This window comes from Sceloporus occidentalis, unplaced genomic scaffold (genome assembly GCF_023333645.1).
Source record: "Sceloporus occidentalis isolate IW3139 unplaced genomic scaffold, rSceOcc1.0.p SCAF_2, whole genome shotgun sequence".
In the NCBI taxonomy this organism is placed as follows: Eukaryota; Metazoa; Chordata; class Lepidosauria; order Squamata; family Phrynosomatidae; genus Sceloporus; species Sceloporus occidentalis.
In genome coordinates, this window is record NW_028316982.1 from 62,368,491 (window position 1) to 62,391,771 (window position 23,281).

The 23,281-nt window shown below is 43.7% G+C and overlaps 1 protein-coding gene across 1 annotated transcript; it reads right to left on the bottom strand.

Annotated features, from left to right (window-relative positions):
* Nucleotides 1-872: 872 nt before the first annotated feature.
* On the bottom strand, nt 873-19,312 carry LOC149318459 (alpha-centractin-like). Its single transcript, XM_089509754.1, has 11 exons — nt 19,237-19,312; nt 13,599-13,663; nt 12,771-12,846; nt 10,719-10,844; nt 9,159-9,283; nt 6,746-6,962; nt 5,781-5,873; nt 4,513-4,687; nt 3,703-3,764; nt 3,065-3,105; nt 873-995 (listed from the first exon to the last, which is right to left on the bottom strand). The coding sequence occupies exons 1-11, from the start codon at nt 19,282-19,284 to the stop codon at nt 893-895; spliced, it is 1,131 nt and encodes a 376-aa protein (XP_089365880.1). The 5' UTR covers nt 19,285-19,312; the 3' UTR covers nt 873-892.
* Between the last annotated feature and the right edge of the window lie 3,969 nt (nt 19,313-23,281).

The following is a 23,281-nucleotide window of genomic DNA, read 5'->3' on the forward strand; positions in this document are numbered from 1 at the left end:
GCATAAAGCCTTCAGCTTTCAGAGAAAGTCAACATTGTAAACCTTTAGAATAATGGGGAAGGAAACAGTGGTGGGCAGATGAAGAAGAGAATGGGTCTTAATATGCCCTGGGTACTTTGACTGTACGACAGGTGACTGCCTCACTACAAGGTTGCAAGATGAGGACGGTCTAGAATAGAATAAAGGAAGATGTTATTGTTCTACACCATGCATTACAAACTAGTTCCTAAAATTAACTGCTCCAACTGTCTTGTCATGGTTCAGATTCTCACACACCAGCCTAAGGATTTTTATACATACACATACACACAGACGTACTGGGCTTATAACAGCTTAGAATGTGCTTATTTTCTTTTGTGTGTTACGTTTTTTTAAAAAATAGAAAGGGAGAGTGAATATGAATTGGCCATCTAAAAAAACAACTGCTGAGCAACTGAGAAGAAACTAGCTAATCATCAATTTCTGTGCTCCAAATTTCTGTGATGACCTTCACAACTTCAACCTGGTCCATGTTCTGACTCAGACCTTGTGTTTGCTGCCCAAACATGGGCTGGTTTACCACACATTCATTTCCATTCCACTAACCTGTTTGGTTTCTAATCCATACTATCTGTCCTCAATGACACAAATGTAGTCTCAAAAATCCAGAGATCAAGTGAAAAAGGAACCAATCTCTCCAACAGGTTCATTCCCATTGTTCATCTGCCTCTCACAAGACCAATCAATGGTCAAGTCAAAATCCTAGCCTTCCCATTTGCTCTGGGAAAGTCTAACGCACGCTGGCACCCACCTACCGATACACATACACACACAGGGGGAGCTCCTCAGACACTCAAAAAAGCGAGTTGAGGAAAAGAAAGAATCTCCAAGGAGATCGCAAAATGCTCCCAGACTAGAAGGTTTTTCGATGGATTGCCCGGGAACTATCTTCCTCATATTCTTTCTTGGAAACCCACATTTTCTTAAATGTATCCAATGAAGCCAGGATGGAGCCTCTGTGGAGGAAGCAAATGAGAATTAGATACATTGTCAAAAAGTTGCTAACTCCCCCCACCCTATGAACTGAGGTATAAGGTGTGAACTATTTTTCCATGCACTGAGGGGCAGGGCTATTACCAAAATGTTCACTCAGTTATAAAAGCGTCTAAATGAGCTACTGAGGAGATGCCTGTGAACATTTGTGTGAGTCAAAGGGCTCACGAAGAAGAATCATACCAGGGCCCTTTTTGTAATGGTATGTGAGAGCCATTGCAGTTTGTTCATGTAATGTACATGTGCAGGGTGCATTCAGTTCATGAGGGCATTAAGTGATCTGGTATGCCTAAACAGTGTTCCGTATGAACTACCGTATATACTTGACTATAAGTCGAAAAATTTATACCCCAAAATGGACTCCAAAATCATGGGTAGACTTATGGAAGGGTCAATGAGTTTATGCTTATAAATTTCCTGAAATAATAAGTGCCCACCTTCCTCTGTAGCCTTGTAACGGCTCCCTGTTTGAAGCCCCGGTGCCCGCTCTCCTGCTCTCTCCCTCTGTGTGTGTGTGTGTGTCTCTTTGTTTTCCCTCTCAGCCTTCCCGCGCAGCCAGAGCTAACAAGCTGCTGTTGAGTCAAAGGACACAAACACATTGTATGCCCTGGCTTGTCCCCCGTTTTGCCTGGAAATCCTGGGGTTGAAAAGCAAAGAGAGAGAAAGGTCTGTCCTCCTTTTTGGCAAGCCCTGATCCTTGGGGGTCCTTGGGGTGGAGAGCAGAGAAAGAGTGGGGTCTGTCCTCCTTTTTTGGCAAGCCCTGATCCTTGGGGGTCCTTGGGGTGGAGAGCAGAGAAAGAGCGGGGTCTGTCCTCCTTTTCTGGCAAGCCCTGATCCTTGGGGGTCCTTGGGGTGGAGAGCAGTGGGGTCTGTCCTCCTTTTTGGCAAGCCCTGATCCTTGGGAGTCCTTGGGGTGGAAAGCAGAGAAAGAATGGTGTCTGTCCTCCTTTTTTGTAAGGGGAAGTGTGTGCGTATGTGCCAAGGTTTGTTTCCCCTTTTCCATGCCGAGACTGATGCTTGGGAGATGTCCAGAGAGGGAGATACAGTGGTGCCCCGGGTTACGAAATTAATTCGTTCCGGGGCGCCGTTCGTAACCCGAAAAGCCTTCGCAAGCCGAATCGCCATAGGCGCTAATGGGGAAAAGCCGCGATTCCGTGTGAAATCGCGCAGAAAAGCACCAAAAGTTTTTTCGTAACCCGAAAAAACTTTCGCAACCCGGAACAATAATTTCCTATGGGTTTTTTTCGTATCCTGAAAATTTCGTAACCTGGGTATTTCGTATCCCGAGGTACCACTGTATAGGGAGGGAAGTGGTGCTTTGTTCCCCCCTTTAGATCTTTTGTAACATCCTCCAGTGTTTGACCCTTGACTTATCCATGGGTCATATCAAAATCCATGATTTTGGATCCAAAAACTGCCCTCGACTTATACATGAGGTCGACTTATACATGAGTATATAGGGTATGCACTATACAACAATTCTACAGCATACAAACACTCTTCAAGAAACAAGTCTATGGGTACAGGATTCTCTCAACTGAGTCAAAGCCACAGTTGCTTGTTCTTCCAGCCTCTGGATAAAAAGCATGTAAAGTGGGCTCTTGGTATTCGCTGGGGTTTGGTTCCAGGACCTCCTGTGGACAGCAAGATCCATAGATGTTCGCACTCTGTTAAATACAATGGCATAGGAAAACTGTGTCCCTTATATAAAATGGCAAAATTAAGGTTTGCTTTTTGGAATTTATGTATTTTTGAGTATTTTTTTCAGGATGTGAATGATTGAATCTGTGGATATGGAGGGCTGGCTGTACCATGTTGGGCTTCCAACCCCTTCACTCAGCACAGCACCAGCAAGTGTTTCCCCCATCTCCAAAGAGCACCTACATTACTCGACTACAGTCATGTGTACTAACTATATCAGATACAGTTAGTATCTGTACCATTTCTTTTATCTGAATTAGTGGGAGAAGCAATGAAAGTGGCAACTAAGACTAATATTTCTGGGCAGGAAGACTTATTATCTTGTACACACCCAATCCATGTAGAATATAGTCTCTCCTGAGGAGCAGATATCTGGAGTAAAAAGAGAAAAAGAGAGCTGGATAGAGGTAGAGGCAGTGTTCCATTCTTATGCACCATCCAACTGGTCTGGAGTCCAAAAAGGTATGTAATCAGTACGTAGATTTCACTTCAAAGGAAGCCATGTTATTCACATCTAACAAAATGGGCTCTGTCCCACAAAAAATTTCAAGTCACACAAAATTTCTGTTGGTTTCGCTGCAGTCGACTAATAGTGCTATCCTCTGAAACATGTTATTCTGGAAAACCCTTAATAGATTTGAGTAAAAAGTGGAGGGAACAATTACAAAGCTCTCTAACCACCATTGTTAACATTACTGCAAATTACTGAAACAAACAGAGAGATGCCCTATAGAGGGCCATTAAGAGAGGCCATTGCTTATCCTAGACAAGCAAAGGAGTGTCTACAAAGTGACCAATGGTGCATGAGCCCATCTTTCAGAGGGTCTCAGTTCTGCTGACAATACCCTAATGTGATGATTTTAATTATTTTTACAATTCTATTGTTAGTTTTAATTGCTGCTTTTTATAAGGCATCTTGGGTCCCAATCTGGGAAAGGCAGCATATAAATGAAATGAAACTAAACTTACCCTGATTTTGACGTCCTTGGGGGCCAGTTTCTTCACTTCACTAAGAAGCCTATCACCAAAACCTAAATAGAAGAAAAATACCAACTTCATCTTAAAGGAGTCACAGATAAAATTCTGGCTTATTTTTCAATGTGCTGAAGATACTGGACCTCGAACCCCATTGATTTTCAAGGCTGTGTGTGGAATCTTTCCCTCTTCACTTCTTTCCTCACCCATTAGGTTTTTCTTTGTGTCAAAATATGAAACTGCCATGCTTTGGTTGGTGTTGTGTTTCATGTGCCTCAGATCTAAAGATATTGCAGCAAGCTTCCCCAGCCCATGGTCCTCCAAATGTGCTGTACTTTAATTCCCAGCATCCCCAGCCAGTGTAACCACTGTACTCCAACACTTCTGGAAGGTTTCAGTTTGGGAAAGGTTATGGTAAAATAAGCAGTACCTATCTACAAAATTTGGGGTGGGATGGGGGAGGAACAGTTTAAATAGAGCACATTACAATGGTGTCTTTTTAGCCTATAAAAAGAAACTGGCATAGTTGGAAGGCATATCAGATATTAAATCTCAGTCTGTCTGTTTCTCTCTGGGGTGCAAGCGCACACGCATGCACACACAAACACACACACACACAAATATCCAGCTGGGGTGGAACTATGTCTCCTGCTCTGCTCAGTAAGCATTTTGACCAATCCTCACAGCCCCCTTCCAGAACTAAAGTAAACCTTATTTCTACGGGGAAGGTACAGAATAGAGTTTAACATTATCTCAGACCACAGAGTACAAAGAAAAGCAAAGAAGCAATCAAACTGAAGGAACCTTTGAAGAGTGTTGAGCCTCCAGACAGGACAATGTTGGAGAAAAGTGTTCGCCTCAAGTCCATGTCAGATTTTTGAATTGCAAAAACCAACACTTCGTGCAGTCCCTCACACTCTTCCCCAATCAGATCTGGACGGAATAGCAACTCCGGGGCCCGAAATCGAGCTGGACCAATCTGCAAAAAAGACAAGGGAGTTAATCTTATTCCTACAGAAGCGATCTTTATATTTGCCACATAAAAACTATATACATATAGAATATCAAAACCGAGGCAAACTGACCTCCATCTGTATGAACAGCCAAACACTAGGGCTCTTACCTTGTAAAAACAAAAATCCTTGCCTAGATGGTACACGCTGAGGAATGATGGAAGTGCCATGTCTTTCAATGATGCCCTCTGGGCAATCCTTTGCTTTCATTGGGGGAGGAGTGTCACTTTTTAGCACGCTACATTCAGTCAAAGATGTGTGTTATCCGTGCTAAAATATAAATTTCTGAACATGTGTACATTATGAAAGTGAGTATAGTTATGTTCCTTTCCCATAATTAATCTTGCTTTTTCTTAGTCCATGGAAGAGAAGCCATCTATGAGGCCTGAAGCTACACCATTCAGTTGGTAGGCATGTTATTTAGCGTACACCCCAGTAGGCATTACCCAAGCCCTTTCACTCTTATTTCTGATAAAATGGGTAGGAAAGAGAGACCTTATAAATATAACTACAGTCTTTACAATTTGTTTGGTTAAACATTTCACAGACTGCAGGTCGGTATATAATTTATTCTCATGGGAAATCTCCCTCTTTTAAAGAACCAAGTTTATAAATAACCAAGTCATTAAAACAGGTATCACATAAAAATAGGTTTCATTAAAATATTTATGAAAACATTTTAAGTACCTTAACGAAACTTATTTTTATGTGATACCTATTTTAATGATTCATTTATTTATAAACTTAGTTCTTTGTAGCTCTAATTTTACACAGCTAAAGTTTTAACATTTTTATTTCTATTTATAAGGTTTTATGGAGTTATATTTCAATCCACATTCTAGACTTTTTGCTTCTGATGTGAGTGGGAAGACTTTGTTGTTGTTTGTTGTTTTTGTTTTTTTTTATTTATATACCGCTATTCCAAAGATCATAGCGGTGAACAGCAATTAAGCTAATTAGCAAGTAAGCTAATTGTTTCTGTGACTGTGTGACTTGATATGGTAATTAAAAACTCATTCAACAATATTTTGCTTCCAACCAGGCCAAGTCTTCACAAACCTCAATGGTGCTTCCATCTGGAAGGTAATACTGAGCTTTTTCAGTTTCTAATGTCTCATCCTTCTGTGGGTTTATTGACAGGTAACAAGCCCGCTGTGAAGGGAAGACAAACAGAGATATGTCAGTCATTCAAACCAATCCTTTTACAAGACTAAGCATCCCAGGGAATATTGCTGTTAAACACTGAATTAAATCTTCTGATGCATTAGGAGAACCACCATCCCTATGTCAAAGCCTTTTAACCCTCAACCAAACATTTGAATGAGAGATTTAGGAAGCATTAAAAAAAAAAAAAACTGGCAGAGTACTAGACCTAATCTAGCTCACATATTTGTTTGAAGACCACCTAAGCTCAGTTATCTTGTTTCTTTTGAAATTTATTAAGTCTTTTCTTTTGTAGAATACAGTTTAACTATGACTAGGATGCAGTTTTTAATCTAGAAGACAACATTTGAAAATGATAAAGGTATGAGAGATTAGGTAACTGTTATTAGAGACTCTAGTCTATCAGGACAAGCATCAACACTTATATAATAAAGCATTGTAGGTGATCTTTACAGGTGACAGCTTAGCACTATAGGCTATTATGTGAACTCAATGAGTTATAGGATGGTTATGTTTATAGGATTGGGAATATGCTGTTAATGAATTACGCCAGCCTTTGCCAAATTGCTTCCCTCCAGATTTCATCATCCCCAACCAACACAGCTCTTGACTATCGAAGGCCAAGATCCTCTTTGATAATGGTGGAGCATCCCTTGACACAGACATAGTAGCACAGTATACATGCAGCATGTGTTGGAGATTCTCCCAATATGTGGGATGTGTAGGCAAAAAAAGGCACTTTCCTATGCTCTGCAGATAGCTCAGTTGTTGCAGCCCCAGTCTACCAGTCTATCTTCCACTATTCAGCTCCCTTACAACTGAAGGCACCCTGAATCAAAGACAAAGAGACATCCAGGCACCTCTTTTATAGTTTTGACGATCTCAAATTCAGAAGTTGTATGGAAGTCATAGCCTTCCTTCCGGAGATACAGACGAAGGAAACGGGAGACATCACGGCCAGCTATGTCGATCCGCATAATAGAGTGGGGCATGGCAAACCCTTCATAAATAGGTACAGCATGTGTGACCCCATCTCCAGAGTCCAACACCACTCCTGTGGTTCGCCCAGTCGCATAACTAAGAAAGGATGATATGTTTCAAAACAACTCACACAAAAATGAATTTGTAGAAAATCAGCATGACTTGAAAATCAGCCAACAACATCTTCTAAAAGAATTCTCATTTGAGGACAATCAAGTTTATCCTGACTTGTTTAGATAAAACTAAAGTGAAATTAAAGGACATACCACCCCAAGTGATAGTAATTGTTACTTGGTTCAGACAGTAAAAGGAAAAATTTAATATTGTAGATCCAACCTCTAACAAAGAGAATTCATTTTTAAAAAGTATAAGCATTTTTCTAATGCACATACTGTACAGCAACAATAATTTGTGCTACTAATATAAACCTGGGCATTTAGTCATCATGTAATAAATTATTGGAAAAGACAGTTCACATGGCTAGTGCTCCATGTCCTGGGCATGCTTCCTTGGGAGTGTAACTCCACTATACAAGGTAGGAATTATTACTCAGTAAGCATACACAGATTTGTTTCCTTGAAGTTACTAATCGGTTGTTAGACCACTCCTAAAAAAACCTTCCCTGGACCCCCTGGATATGAAGAACTACAGGCCTGTATCTCATCTGCCATTTTTGAGCAAGGTGATTGAGAGGGCTGTCGCCCTTCAACTCCAAGTCATCTTGGATGAAACCGATTATCTAGACCCATTTCAAACTGTCTTCAGGATGGGATATGGGGTGGAGACTGCCATGGTTGCTCTGGCTGACAATCTTCGTCTAGGCATTGACAGAGGAAGCGTGACCCTGTTGGTGCTTCTAGACCTCTCAGCGGCCTTCGATACAATAGATCATGACATCCTCTTGGAACGCCTGGGAGAGTTAGGAATCGGTGGCACTGCACTCCAGTGGTTCCGGTCCTTCCTCTTGGGTAGATTCCAGAGGGTGATGCTCGGGGACAGTTGCTCCTCGAAAACAGAGCTTAAATGTCGCGTCCTTCAAGGCGCCATACTGTCCCCGATGCTATTCAACATTTATATGAAGCCGCTGGGGGAAATCATTCGCAGACATGGGGCAGGGTGTTATCAGTATGCTGATGACACCCAAATATATTTCTCCATGTCCCGATCAGCAGCTATGACAACAGATGGCATTTCTCCCCTCAGTCAGTGTCTTGAAGTGGTAATGGGCTGGATGAGGAAAAACAAGCTCAGGCTGAATCCAGACAAAACGGAGGTACTTACAGTAGGGGCCCCCAAACCAGGTATATCTGGGGGTGCTCCTAGATCCGTCGCTTCACATGAGAAATCAGGTGAATGCGGCGATCAGGAGCGCCTGTTATCAGCTTCGGCTGATACGCTAGCTGCGCCCTTTCCTGGAAGTAAAGGACCTAGAAACTGTTGTACATTCACTGGTAACTTCACGACTTGATTTCTGTAATGCGCTCTACATGGGGCTACCCTTGTGTCTAGTCCGGAAACTTCAACTAGTGCAAGATATGGCAGCCAGGCTGGTCGCCGGAAAAACTAGGAGTGAGCAAATAACATCCATCTTAAAATCTCTTCACTGGCTGCCTGTTAGTTTCCGGGCACAGTACAAGGTGTTGGTTATAACCTTTAAAGCCCTACATGGCTTGGGTCCAACCTATTTAAGGGATCGCCTGCTTCCATATAATCCGCCCCGCACTCTCAGGTCCTCTGGGAGGAATCTATTGCAGCCTTTAAAAAACAGACTAATTGCTACCTCCCAGAGGGCCTTCTCTGCAATTGCTCCCAAACTATGGAACGGTCTGCCAGACGAGATCCGTCAAACTGCCAGCTTAGACAGCTTTAAAAAAGCTGTCAAGACGGATCTCTTCTGGCAGGTCTTTCCTGAATAAAAGTGCCTGGCCACAGAATGACTGCCCCCTGCATCATGTATCAGCCCACCGCTCTGTCCTCGCTGTATTTTATTGTGTTTTTAATAGATGTTTTAATTGTAATTTGTTTAATCCTGTTTTAAGGGGGGGAATTTGGGACATAAATTTGTAAATGTGGATTTTAACATGTTGTAGCCGCTTTGATTGTCCTGTCACAGAAAAGCGGGATATAAATAAAAGTTTTATTTAATTATTTATTTAATCCCACCCAAATCCTATTTATTAAGTGTAAGCAGCTTCTATATAAATTAATGTTCTGCATCAAAGGCATTGAGTGCTCCTCTAAGGTGAGTTCCAAAAATAATGGGGGTCATATCTGTTTGTAGAAAGTACTCACAGGCTAAGCACAGCTTGCATGGAGATGAACAAGGCTGGCACATTAAAGGTCTCAAAGAAAACTTCAGCTGCTCGTTCACGGTTCTTACGTGGGTTTAGTGGAGCCTCTGTTAGGAGAACAGGATGCTGGTGGGAAAGAACACAAAAGACTCTACTGTCTAGAATGGGAGTAAGCAAAATTACAGCCGTAGGTTCACATATGGTTGTTTTTTTCGTCCTTAACCCCCAAGAATATTTTTCTGGCCAAAAAAAAAAAGAGGATGGAATTCACTTTTTAAATAGACTGACTTCTTCACTTCTGTCCAGCAAAAAACCAAAACAAATTATCCTGGCTGTTTCTGAATTAGTTTTTCTCCCCCCCACCTCTTTTTTTGTCTATGAGACAGTCCATGAGGCCCCCAGATGTTTCCAGTGCAGAAAATTGGATTCAGAATGTTTGCCCATTTCAGAGTTGTACTCCACCAAGACCCTGAGTTAAGTGGATTTTTCAAGTCAAGAAATTTCCAAGTAACTGATTTCTGAGTAATTGAAATACATTTCCAGGACTCTGTACAGGCAGGAAAAGAATTAGCCACCACAGACAACAGGCCCTCCTAATCACTGCTTAAAATGATGAGTATAGAAAGTGAAGGGAAGCAAACTTATTGTACTAAACACATATCAAACATCTGGACAAAATTACTAGGCCAGGAAACTGACTTGAAAATATATGATAAACTCAGTCCTGAGAAGAAAAGCCATCTGGGAATCCTGCAAGCTACTCAGAAGAACAGACATCTATCGGTTATCGCCAACCCACTTACTTTGTTGTACACATTCCATTACCTTTAGGCAGAGCAGCCAAAAGACATGCTGGCTGGACATGATGGGAACTTTGTCTAATCCTGTTAGAAAGTGCCAGCTTAGGAATGGTTGACATCTAGTTTAGGATACATTAGTTTAGAATATATTTTATATTCTGTCTTTCCTAGGAACTATGACACAGCAAACGAAAAGCAGGCAGGAGCCTCTAAGGCCAAGGAGTCCCCAATCTTGCCACAGCGGGTAGTAATGAGCAAGCAGAGCTATACCTAAAGGTGAAGTAACACAGAAATTCTGCCCAAGGACCTCATGGCTGGATTTTTCTGCACTGTGGTACATAGAAAATAAATTAAGGTAAGTGAAATTAAGCCACTCCTTCAGATTTGCAATGACCTTGTAGAACTGGCATTTCTAGAAGGAATAGATTTTCACAGCAACTCCAAGCCTCCACTTCCAGCTGAACGAGGGACTACTATTCCACAACACTGGACTGGCAGAATGTCAGAGTGGGTAAAGAGAAAAATAACTTCTGTTCAAATACAACTTCAAAGTTTTGATTCAGTGAACCCTCTTTGATTTAGTGAGCAGAGGCAACTGTAGATAATAAAAGTAGCCCAGGGAAGGTAATGAAAATGCTATCCAGATGCAGTGAGGAGTACAAGAACAGATAATAATGGCAGCAGAGGGTAACAGGGCTGCAAAGCTACTGTACCAAACTGCAATGCAGGAGATGGCCTGGCATTTGGAAGAGTCAGCTCACCTCTTCTGAGAAGGTCTGGAGTTGGTCTTTGGAATACACATACTGCCAAATGCGTTCCATGTCATTCCAGTCCTTCACAATGCCATGTTCCATGGGGTAGCGTATGGAAAGAAGGCCTCTGTGCTCCTAGCCAAAATAAAGAAACAAGATAGCAAGTCAATCAGGAGGGGCAGATAAACCTCCTGTTGTGTCCATCTAAAGACCTAGGAAGCTTCCAATAAAGGATGTCAATGTGTGAACACATCGCCCCATTCACAGCATGTTCCTACAAGAGGGAAAGTTTCCCAGATAATGGTTCTCAGTTGTGTTTTCCCACCCTTTCCCCATCTCTCTCTATCTCTCTCTCTCTCTCTCACACACACACACACACACACAACATTTAGGAACAAGAGATGGAATACCTTCACTATCTTTTGGATGGAGAGGACTATAAACCATCCAATTGGAAGCATCTTTGGCCATTGTTTACAGTGAATTTACTTTCCAGCAATTCCAGCGAACAATTGGGAACTACTGTCATTTTCTTCCACAAACAGGGCCACTTCCCCCATCCTCCCAACAGAAAGAATGAGCTTCTGACAGAGAAATAAGGCTCTCAATGCCAAATTACATTTGCCCACTTAGAAACAGCAAACCAAGTATGGAGATTGCCACCATTGCTATTAACATTCTTCATTCTGAATATTCAAAATTTAGGATCACCAGAGACCATATGGCAGGAAGATTCGGCTGGCAAGATGGAATCTGTTAACTTTTTCAGGACTTTTGATCCCCAAACTAGTTTCTCATACAAAGGTGAACATATTTTATTTATTTCCAACATTTATATAAATTCCAAAGTGGTTTACACACAATGTTTTAAATTATAAAACAATAAAAATAATAAAATCCATTAAAACCATTCATTTAAAAACCAAGAGGTAAATGATAGGTTTAACAAGGACAATTCCTGGGTAAAGAGATACATCTTCAATTAATTGATGGCACAAAACACTTAACATTGGAGACTGCCTGATTTCTATGGGGTAGACCCTTTCACACAGTGGGAGCCACAACAGAGATGGCCTTCCACTACACCACAATCACCTAGAGATCAAGGAGGGGCCAACAAGATCACTCCTCACGTCCTTCTCATTCATTAGGGTGATCAAGGCTTATTTTGTACAAAACCAGGCCTGAACCCAGTGTGAAATGGATGTAGATATTCAAGAGCCTCTGCAATTGTGCTATAATCACTATCTCAAGCATCTTGACCAAAAGGAATTGTGGGAAATGTTAATAACTGAGTGATAGTTTTCATAAACTTCTGGATCCAGTGTTGTTGTTGTTGTTGTTTTTTGAGGAGCAGTTGTCTGTATCTGCACTTGAATGTCACTTGACACTGACTCCAAAATCTAATAAGACAGTGCACAGGAAACAATATCTGGATTTATTTCAAATTTAGTGTCAGGACTGGTGTGGAGACAAATGGCTCTGTTCTCAAAATGCCTAACAAATTCATTACAGCAGACTATGCACATGTTACTTATCTGTGCAGGTATGGAATTTGGTAAAGAAAGATATTCAATAATTAATCTTAATACAAGTTGATCACTTGACTGAGATCCAGCCCCCAACCTACATTCCAATAGGGTGATTTGTGCCTCTCTCAATGTTGATGGGACCATCCCTACACTGGCAAAGGTCAATAAGAACTGCAATCCAACTACATCTGGAAAGCTGTATGGTTTCCATCACTACCTTATACACATCAGATACTGGGTGTACACTGGAAATTGCAGTGGCAACAGAAATTATACAACATGTCCATGAGGGTAATCTAAAATTTAGCAGATGTATACACATTCTGCAAACACTGCTATGTCTATACAAAACAACCAGATATGTTGAAGGATCCCGGGAACCAAAATATATCTTACACAGCCCATTGTTTCAATCAAGTTGCCTTGTCTTGTTATCAGAAGGACCATATAAATGGTATATTAAGATACAATCAAAGGATAGAATTAGATTGAAAGTGTAGAGTGGGGTCAGTTAATATGGTGGACATACCTCTGCTTTTGGTCCTATGAAAATGTCACCTTCCAAAGCTCCAGCCATAACACGAACATGCTTTGGTCTGCCCACACTGAAAGGCATTGTACACAAAATGAATGTCAGCTCTTGGAACACAAGGCATAGATCAAACAGTTAAATACTTCACTGGTAAGACTCAAGAGCCAGTGAGTAAGACATGTCACTTGAAACTTGATGAGAACATGCACCCACCACTTTAAGAAAAGAGGAATAGTGAGGAAGCTGCCTTACATTATTATGAGGTAAATGAATGAAGAAGCTGCAGTTTGCTTGCAGTTTTAAGGAACACCTTTTGAGGAATAACTCAAAACCCCACAAGCAATCATTTCTGAGAATCCCAAAGATCTCAGTACTGAAGGCATGTATTCTATATTACAGACAAGTTATTTGGTCACCAGCGTTACAATGGCCCGTTACAGACCGCCCAAAAGGGGTGGTCTTGGGCCGCTGCTGTTTGCTCCGTGAGGGAGCCGCAGCAGCCAAAACGCACGACTCCCTCACGGAGCAAAAAAGGAGCGTGCAAATCGCGCTCCTTCCAGGAACCCGGAAGAGACGTTGCAAGTGCCAAAGCGCGCACTCGCAACGTCTCTTCTGGGTTGTATAGGGCGCCACTATCTTGACTTATCGGTTACGCGCAAGGGGCAAGGCGCGTCCGGAAGTGCTGCCCCTCGCGCGTAATCACGGCGCCTCTTAGGCCTGTCTGTAACGGGCCTATGAAAAGCTTGTGCCTTTCATTCTCAAGCCCAGCATTATTCCCACATACAGAGCATCCACAAAATCCTCAAGCACAACCAGAATACTTACTAGTTTGGGAAACAGTACTTGGGTATTTGATCACCTGCAAAGCCAGCTTTAATCATGCCAGAACCCTGCATGGAAGAAAAAAAAAATACAATAATGTGAAAACCAGTCTTTACTGACCACAAGTTGCTTCAATCCAGTACTAGTAAAACAGGAATAATGTAAATTTAGCACAAGGGGCCTAATCCATCTCCCAAACAGTGTACAACTACTCCATCAAACAGATAAAAAATGTTTGCCTGGAATGTCAGTGTCCTCCCAAAACCACTAGAGGGAAATCCTGTTTTCTGCTCTTTTCCAAAGCTAGACCACACAAGCAGAAGAGTTCCACTGAGAAGCTTGTTAAATTTTTTCATATTAAATCATGGAGAAACTTGTGATAGCAACTTGACATGGCACAGGAGAGATTTAACACCTGGTATAAATAAGTTGCAAAGAACAAGAACAATCCACTACATAAAGGCAGCATGCCATGTTTCTTATAACTCAGAAAACAGACTTACTCCCAGCCACCCCCATTTCCATTTCACTTTTAGAAGACATTTGGAAAAAGGCCAACTGATAAAAGCACAAAGTGACCATCTGAACTGTTTTCATTTGCTCCAATCTTCTTTCCCTGTTTGATCCTCTCCGTGGCATCTCTTTACCTACTGCTTATCAGTGAAAATTCCTCAGTGTGAATATTCTGGTATAGGAAAATGCTTTCAACAACACCTTTCCATATCTGTCAAAATTAATAAAGTGGGACTCTTTGATCCTCCAGATGTTGTGGATTATAATTCCTAGAAGCCCCAGACAGCACGGGAAATGTTAAGGAATTATGGGAGTAGTGTTCCAAAACATGGGGTGGCAATAGTTTTTCCAGCATTAGAATTAGGAGCCAAATTATTATTTTAGCTCAACTAAACTTATTTTAGCTCAACTAAGGCCAGAAACAGACCGGCAAGAAGAGTGGCTTGAAGCCGCCTCCACTGAAGATGGATTGGGGTAGCGGTAACCACATGCTGCGGCCCCAATCTGCCTTGAAGTGGGCCAAAAAGGAGCAAAAAAGATCTACAACTTTTGGGGCTGGAAAAAAGTCGGATTTCCTGGCGCTGCCAAAACCTGAAGCCATCTTCAAGACACTCCAGCAGCATGTGGCATGTAAACACTGCACCTCTGGAGTGTCTTGAAGCCGCCCATATCTCGGCGGCAACCCAACTTCCGGGTGGCTTAAGGCAGTTTCAGAACATGTGGCATATAAATGCTGCACTCTGAAGCTGCCCTGAATGTGGCTTTAAAGAGCTGTCTGTTCCAGCCCTGAGTTGTTTTAACGTATCCTGTAAGCCCCTTTGAGTCCCATTTTGGGAGAAAAGTGGGATATAAATTAATGCAATATTAAAAAGAACCTTGAACATAATTGCTACTTTGAAAATCTCCCTCATATGAATAGCATGCAAGCTGGCCTACAATTTAGGTGGGAAAGGTTGAAGCCCACATTCAGAAGAAATTTTATTACTGTATATACTCATGTATATGTCTAGAACTTTCAGTCACAAAATAGACCTAATAAAACTCAGATTGACTTATCTATGGGTGAATGTAAGTACTGACCTTTAACTACTATTTAAAAAAGGGACCACCCCCTGGTGAAAGGCAAGAGTGTAATCTGTCCTGGTAGTACTGACCCACCTCTGCTCTCTCATCCATCCAGCTTTTAGGGTGAGCACAAACAGTTATGCCTGTAGGATTTTGTTCAGTTCTTTGGCATTGTTTTCCTTGGCTTCACCCTTTAGATCCTTTGTTACATGCCCCTAAGTTTTACCCTCAACCTATCCATGGGTCATATTAAAAGCCATAATTTTGGCCCCCAAACCTGCCCTCAACTTATACCTGAAGTCATTTTATAGTGAAGTATATATAAGACATACCCTTCAATGCAATTCTCAGTTGCTTATTTTCTGCTCCCACCCTCAATTTGAGCTCTAGCCAACTGAGGGCTGGCATATTTGTGCTATCCTCTGCCGCCGGGAATACTCTAACAGTCTAACAGCTTGGGGGAGATGAGAGTTGTTATACCTCCGCTGTACAGGGCAGGTGACTTGAAGGCACATACCCACAGACTGTGGACCTCTACTAATTGTTGGGGAACTTTCTTCTATTCTCTCTTCTCCCCCCATTTAAGATTAGTGGATTTCAGTATAAGGATGTTCCACTTCACAAAACACATGGAGTGATAATGGAGATTCCAGCTGTCCTGCCTACTGCTGTGAGAAAGTAGTCAGAGCAACTCTTACATAAGGAAAGGCTACATTGCATGGTGCTATTTAGCTCAGCCCTCAATTGGCCAGAGCTGGGAGTTCAGCTGCTGCCACTCTACACAATTCATAGAATCATAGAATCATAGAGTTGGAAGAGACCGCAAGGGCCATCCAGTCCAACCCCCTCCCATGCAGGAAATCCAGATCAAAGCATCGCCGACAGATGGCCATCCAGCCTCCGTTTGAAGACCTCCAAGGAGGGAGCCTCCACTACACTTCGAGGGAGTTTGTTCCACTGTCGAACAGCCCTTACTGTCAGGAAATTCCTCCTAATGTTGAGGTGGAATCTCTTTTCCTGCAGCTTGCATCCATTGCTCCGGGTCCTAGTCTCTGGAGCAGCAGAAAACAAGCTTGCTCCCTCCTCAATATGACATCCCTTCAAGTATTTAAATAGGGCTATCATATCACCTCTTAACCTTCTCTTCTCCAGGCTAAACATCCCCAGCTCCCTGAGTCGTTCCTCATAGGGCAAGGTTTCCAGAAGAATGTCTGTGTTAAAACTAGTATCTACTTGGTCACTTAGGGCTCAAGCAGGTGGCTGAGTTGGAGTGGCCTCTATCCTCTCCCACTGTGAGTGTGCCCTGAGCAACACAGGACCAGGGTGACCAGACACTATGGTCTTGAGACTAGCCACTGTTGTAGCCCACAGTGGACTGCCAGCAAGGAGAACTTTTTTGCTCTCCTTTTGTGGCTGGGTTAATGCAGTTTGATACCACTTTAACCATCCTGGCTCCATCCTCTGGGATCTGTAATTTGTTGTGGCATCAGAGCTCCCTGATAGAGAAGGTTGAATATCTTACAAAACTACAAATCCCAGAATTCAATAGCATTGAGCCACAGAAGTTAAAGAGGTGTCAAACTGCATTACTTTTTGCAGTAGACTAACATTAGATGCACATTAGATGGTGCTGGGGAGAGGGAATAAGCAAGCAGCTGAGTATTGCCTTGAAGGATATATAAGGGGAGACATGAAATTATACATGATGTAGAGAAAATAAATATCATTTTTCTCAGTGTTTCACAGAGGCTGAGTGGTGGGAGAGTCAGGCTGGAGTTAATACTGTATAATGCACTGACACTGGATATAGTAACATCTGCCAGCCTGGATTTAAAAAGGGATGAGATAAATTCAGGGAAGTGAAAAGCACCAACCGCTAATAATCAGAATGGAAATGTATCACTTTCTCACGTTAGTAAGGGGCATGAGGACGGAGGGTGCAGCTGCATGCCTGTCCTGTTGGTGGGGCAGCAAAATGCTGAATGAGGCAGGCTTCTTGACTGATCCAATGTAAATTAATTGATTTTGCAATATAGTGGCTAATACTGTGCAGAACAAATGGAGGGGGGATAGCGAGACAGAAGTAGAATTTACATCTAATGACAACAGATTTATTAAAGATTTTATTTCAGAAATTGAAGTAGGAGTATGGAATACGTTTGAAGTATGGATTTGGTTTGTAGTACTGTATGTTTCTCTTGAAATATGTAAAATTCTATTAATAATAATAATTACAATAAAGATTTTATTCTTCAGCAGCGATATAACAATATAACCAATAACTGGAACTGGAGAATGTGGAAATTCATTATGGGACATCCTTTCAGCATCAGAGGATCAAAAGGTAAACCCCTCTTTATCACTATCACCAGACAGTACGATCCTATATGTCTACAGATGCATCTACACCAGTGGTCTCCAAACTTGCTCTTTAATGGAATTTGGACTTCAGCTCCCAGAATCCCAGACTCTTGGCCAACATGGATGAGGCTTCTGGGAGCTGAAGTCCAAATTTTCTTATAGGGCACAGTCTGGGGACCACTGGTCTACAATGGAGAACTAATTCAGTCTTTCACCACTTTAAGTGCTGTAGCTCTATCTTATGGAAATCCTGGGATGTGTACTTTTACAAGGGTATTAGCCTTCTCTGCTATAGAGTGCTGGTGTCTTGCACAACTACAAATCCCAGAATTTCCATAGGATGGTACTATGGCACTTAAAGTGAGGTCAAGATGCATTATTTCTACAGTGTGGACATACTCTACATCTGAAATGTGTTGCTGTTCAAAATTCCATTAGGCCTAGCCAGCATAGCCAATGGTAACAGATCGCAGAACATTTGAAGAACTAAAGATTCCCAACCTGGGTTTAAATAAGAGCACCAGAAAGCGATTTGGGGAGTATCTACTAAGGGTGCATCTACACTGTAGTAATAATGCAGTTTGACACCACTTTTAAGTGCCATAGCCTCATTCTGTGATCTGTAGTTTTGCAAGGTCCTCAGCCTTCTCCCCCAAAGAGCACTGGTGTGCCTCACGACACTACAAATCCCAGGGATTCTGAAAAACACAGCCATGGGCGGTTAAAACGGTGTCAAACTGCATTATTTCTCACAGTGTAGATGCACCCCCAAGTGTTTTCTCAAAAGCAAACATGGGCTGCATCCACACTGGAGAAATAACCCGGTTTGGCACCGCTTTAACTGCCCTGGTGGCTCAAGCCTATGGAATTCTGGGAGTTGGAGTTTGTTGTGGGCTATTATTATTATTATTAAACTTTATTTCTAAAGCGCTGTAATTATACTAAGAGCATAAGAGCAACAAACTCCAACTCCCAGAATTCCATAGCCTTGAGACGCCAGGGCACTTAAAGCGGTGCCAACCCGGGTTATTTCTCCAGTGTGGATGCAGCCATGGAAGTACTGCTAAGTACAAAGCAAGGCATGCTGGGAAAATGCAGGAAAGGTGCAGAGGTTGGGCCTTCAGAGGGACAGGCCTCGTTGCCAGGCGCAAACCCCGCCCTCTCTTCAGCCAACCAATCAGAATGCACGACGCAAAACTCCAGGGCCAATAAGATTCCCCAAACAACAGCCAAACAGCCAATGACCGTCTAGAGTAGAGGTCCCCAAACTGTCCACTTTAAGAGAATTTTGAACTTCAGCTCCCAGAAGCCTCAGCCATGTTGGCCAACGGTCTGGGATTATGGGAGTTGAAGTCCTAGATTCCCTTAATGGGAATTACTGGCCTAGGGACGCCAGAGGCCGGCCGAAGGAATCTCGAAAGGCGATTGGCTGAAAGGGGGGAAGTGACAACGGAGGCAGCCAACCAGGAGGCGAGGAAGCCCGAAAGGCGTTAAGGACACCGCCCGGTTTCATTCCGCGATTCGTCAGAGCGGCTGAATGACAAGGAAAGCGGCCAATGAGAGCGCGGGTTGGGGGGTCATAGAGAGGGAGAGAAGAAAGAGCAGGTTCGGCGGTTAGGGTGGGGAGCCGAAGTCCCACAGCGGTCAAAGCGGCACTCCACTCCCCCTCCTCCCTCAGAAGCCCCCTCTGGGCTGGACTCACGTTATCAATTACCACCGGCTGGTTCGCGATCACGTCGTAGGACTCCATGGCGAGCGCCCGCGCGCCGCCGCCGCCGCCTCAGTCGCTGCCAGGCTCGCGCTGAGCAGCGCATGCGCGGCAGCGACGCCGGGCAAAGCATGCTGGGAAACCGAGTCTCAGAGAGGCAAAAAAGAAAACCCCGCCCATTTTCTGGTCTCAAAGTGACGTAAAAGTGGAAGCCAACGTTTGGCCAACTGTCATAGCCTCCCAAAGAGAGCGGGGCGCCTCAGAGTGCAGTCCACTGAGAGAAAAAATTAGGACGTTACCAAACAAAAGCTCAAAACACGCATAAAAGCATAAATTCGTTTCACATGGTTTATTATTATTACATATTATGTACATTATATATATATATATATATATATATATACACTCAGCTGTATCTTTCTGACAGACTTCATTAAAATGCCTTGTTGGCTTGTGGTACGCTGAAAGGACTGCCATCCCCTTCGCCTTTTCCCTCATGTCTTTCTTCAGATTCTAATCCTGAGGGCAGGAAACTCAAATAAAGATGTGAAGTGGAAGGCTTTCATGGCCGGCGGCATCCATAGTTTCTCTGTGGGTTTTTCAGGCTATGTGGTCAATGTTCTAGAAGAGTTGATTCCTGACCTTTCGCCAGCATCTCTGGCATCTTCAGAGAAGAACGTGAGGAGGACTCTTATGGAGCGTGGCCACATAGCCCAAAAAACCCTCCAGAAATGCCTGTGTCAAATAAAGGATTTGTAATCCGCTCTCAAGACCCTTAAAGCACAAAAGCAGGGTATAAATACCTTAAATGGAAAAAAAAGTTAATTAAATGAAGAACTCTGAGCAAGACAAACGCTTAAATTGTACTTGACTGGTAACAAACCCTTGATTCAACCTACATTTAAATTACTCCTTTCATTTGTCCATTGTGCTGAAATTAAGGCAGGAAAACCCTTTCAGCATTTGCATTGTGTCCCCAGCAGCCCATTTCCTAACATGCCTGCTGTCTTTTCACCCTCCGAGAAACAAACCCAATGCAAGCTCAGGCGGCAGGTATTGTCTGCTGCTGTGTGCTTTTTAAGTCATTTTCAATGTATGAGGACCCTATCAAGGGGTTTTCTTGGCAAGATTTGTTCAGAGGAGGTTTGCCATTGCCTTCCCCTGAGGCTGAGAGAGTGTGACTTGTCCAAGGTCGCCCAGTGGGTTTCATGGTCAAGCGGGGAATCGAACTCTGGTCTCCAGAGTTATAGTCTAACACTCAAACCATTAGGCCACGCTAATATCTACCATTTTTCTTGAAGGTCCTACATTTTGCAGTAACTGCAAAAGTAGAGGACAAGGCACCGCAAAATGTAGGACAGATTCAAGAAAATTGTAGGGACATACTAAAAAAAATGACAGTACTTGCCCATCAAGAATCATTGGGGAATAGTTGCCCATAGACAATGGGTAGGTATTCTACAATGATTCTCTATGGGCAAATAATCTCCAATGACTCTCTGTGGGCAAGTAATCCCCAAAGATTCTCTATGGGCAAGTATTCCCTAATGATTCTCTATGTGCAATTATTCACCAATTATTCCCTATGGGCAAGTATTTTCCAATGATCCTCTATGCTCAATGATTCTCTATGGGCAAGTAATCTCCAAGAAGAGCCCTCCCTCCAGTCCATCTGCCTTGGTCCAGGCCTCAGAGGTAGGGTTGCCATAACCCGGCTGCAACCGGGTTTTTCCCAGTTTTGGCGGCACCTGCCCGCTCCCGGCACGGGTGCCATCCAAAAACCGGGTAAAGCCCGGTTGCAGCGGGGTTGCGGAGCAACCCAGGGGGCCTCGCTGCCCTCCTCCTCCTCCACCGCGCATGGCCGCGCGGAGGAAGAGGAGGGCAGTGAGGCCTGGGGCGGAGGAGGCTGCAGGGAGGTGGCGCCTCCTGCGCGCAGCCGCACCAACCTCCCCGCCTCCCTGTAGCCTCCTCCCTCCTTCCTGGCCTCCGCGGAGGCCAGGAAGGAGGCGAGGCCCCGGCGATCACCGGCAGGGAGGCCTTGGCGATTGCCCACGGCCTGGCCCTTCCTCCTTGGCCTCTGTGGAGGCTGGGGAAGGAAGGGAAGCCTCAGCGATCGCCCGAGGCCTGGCCCTTCCTCTGCGGCCTCTGATCGTGGCGAGGCCCGGGGCCCAGGCGGGGAGGGAAAGCCTCCTTAAGTGGAGGCTTTCCCTTGCCACTTGGCCTCCGCTCCCCTCCGCGGGAAAATGTAGGACAAAATTTTCCCCGTTTTGGAGGTCCGGAGTTATGGCAACCCTACTCAGAGGGAGAGAAGAATGCTGGACCTGATCTCCCCCCCCCCCCCACCATTCCCTTCTCCTTTTGTGTCATGTCTTTTAGATTGTAAGCCTGAGGACAGGGAACCGTCTATTATCCCCTCTGTTGTAAGCCACCTGGATTCCCAGTGATTGGGCGGCATATAAATAAATCCTATTATTAATGATTTTCTATGGGCAAGTATTCCCCAATGATTATCTATGGGCAAATATTCCCCATTGATTCTCTATGGGCAAATATTCCCCATTGATTCTCTATGGGCAAATATTCCCCAATGATTCCCCATGGGCAAATATTCCCCAATGATTCCCTATGGGCAAATATTCCCCAATGATTCCCTATGGGCAAGTATTCCCCATTGATTCCCTATGGGCAAATATTAATAATAAATAATAAATAAAAGCTTTATTTCTAGCCCGCCTTTCCAGAGATCAAGGCGGGTTACAGTGGTGGATTTTGCAATCCAACAGCATACAAATTACAATAAAAACATTATCAAAAATTTACAATTACATTATCTAAAACAACAACAACAATAACAATTCCAGGCTAGCAGCGATTGTAACAACGGTGAGGGGGAGAGGGATCACAACAGGGCTATTGGGGGTATGCCTGTTTGAAAAGATACGTTTTCAGTCCTTTTTTAAATTGGGCTAGGGAGGGGGTCGAGCGGGGCTAGTCAGGGATTGAGTTGCAGAACTTAGGGGCCGAGGTGGAAAAGGCCCTTTGTGTAGTGATGGCTTGTCTAGCATCTGGAACTCTTAGGAGATGTTTATCACCCGATCTGAGTGTGCGGGGCGGATTATATGGAGAGAGGCGGTCCTCTAAGTACCCTGGGCCCAAGCCATTTAGGGCTTTATAGGTGATAACCAACACCTTGTATTGTGCCCGGAAGCGAATAGGCAGCCAATGTAGATCTTTAAGTACCGGTGTTATATGGCTGGCCCTGGAAGATCCAGTGACCAGCCTTGCTGCCATATTCTGGACCAGTTGAAGCTTCTGGGTTTGGTACAAGGGTTGCCCCATGTAAAGCGCACTGCAGAAATCCAAACGAGAGGCTACCAGAGCATGTACCACTGTTTCAAGGTCCCCCCGGCCCAGGAAGGGTCGCAGCTGGCGTATCAGCCGAAGCTGATAACAGATGCTCCTGACCGTCGCATCCACCTGAGATGTAAGGTGAAGCGACAAGTCCAGGAGCACCCCCAGACTGTGAACAGAGTCCTTCAGGGGAAGCGTGACCTTGTCTAGGACAGGTGGACAAATCTCCAAACCTGGACCTGGGGAACCTATCACAAGTACTTCCGTTTTCTCTGGATTCAGTCTGAGTCTGTTTTCCCTCATCCAGCCCATTACTGAGTCCAGACAAGCATCAAGAAGAGAGATGCCATCCCTGGTCACTGCATCAGTCGGAGACACAGAGAAATATATTTGAGTGTCATTAGTGTACTGATAACACCGCGCCCCGTGTCTCCAGATGATCTCTCCCAGTGGTTTCATATAAATGTTAAATAGCATGGGAGACAGAATGGCTCCTTGAGGGACACCAGATGTAAGGGCCCTCTTATTGGAGCACACATCTCCCAGCTGCACCATCTGAAATCTACCCGAGAGGTAGGAACGGAACCACTGGAGCACAGTGCCCCCGATACCCAACTCCCTCAGGCGTTACAGAAGGATACCATGGTCGATCCTTCTGTAACGCCTGAGAGAGTTAGGAATTGGGGGC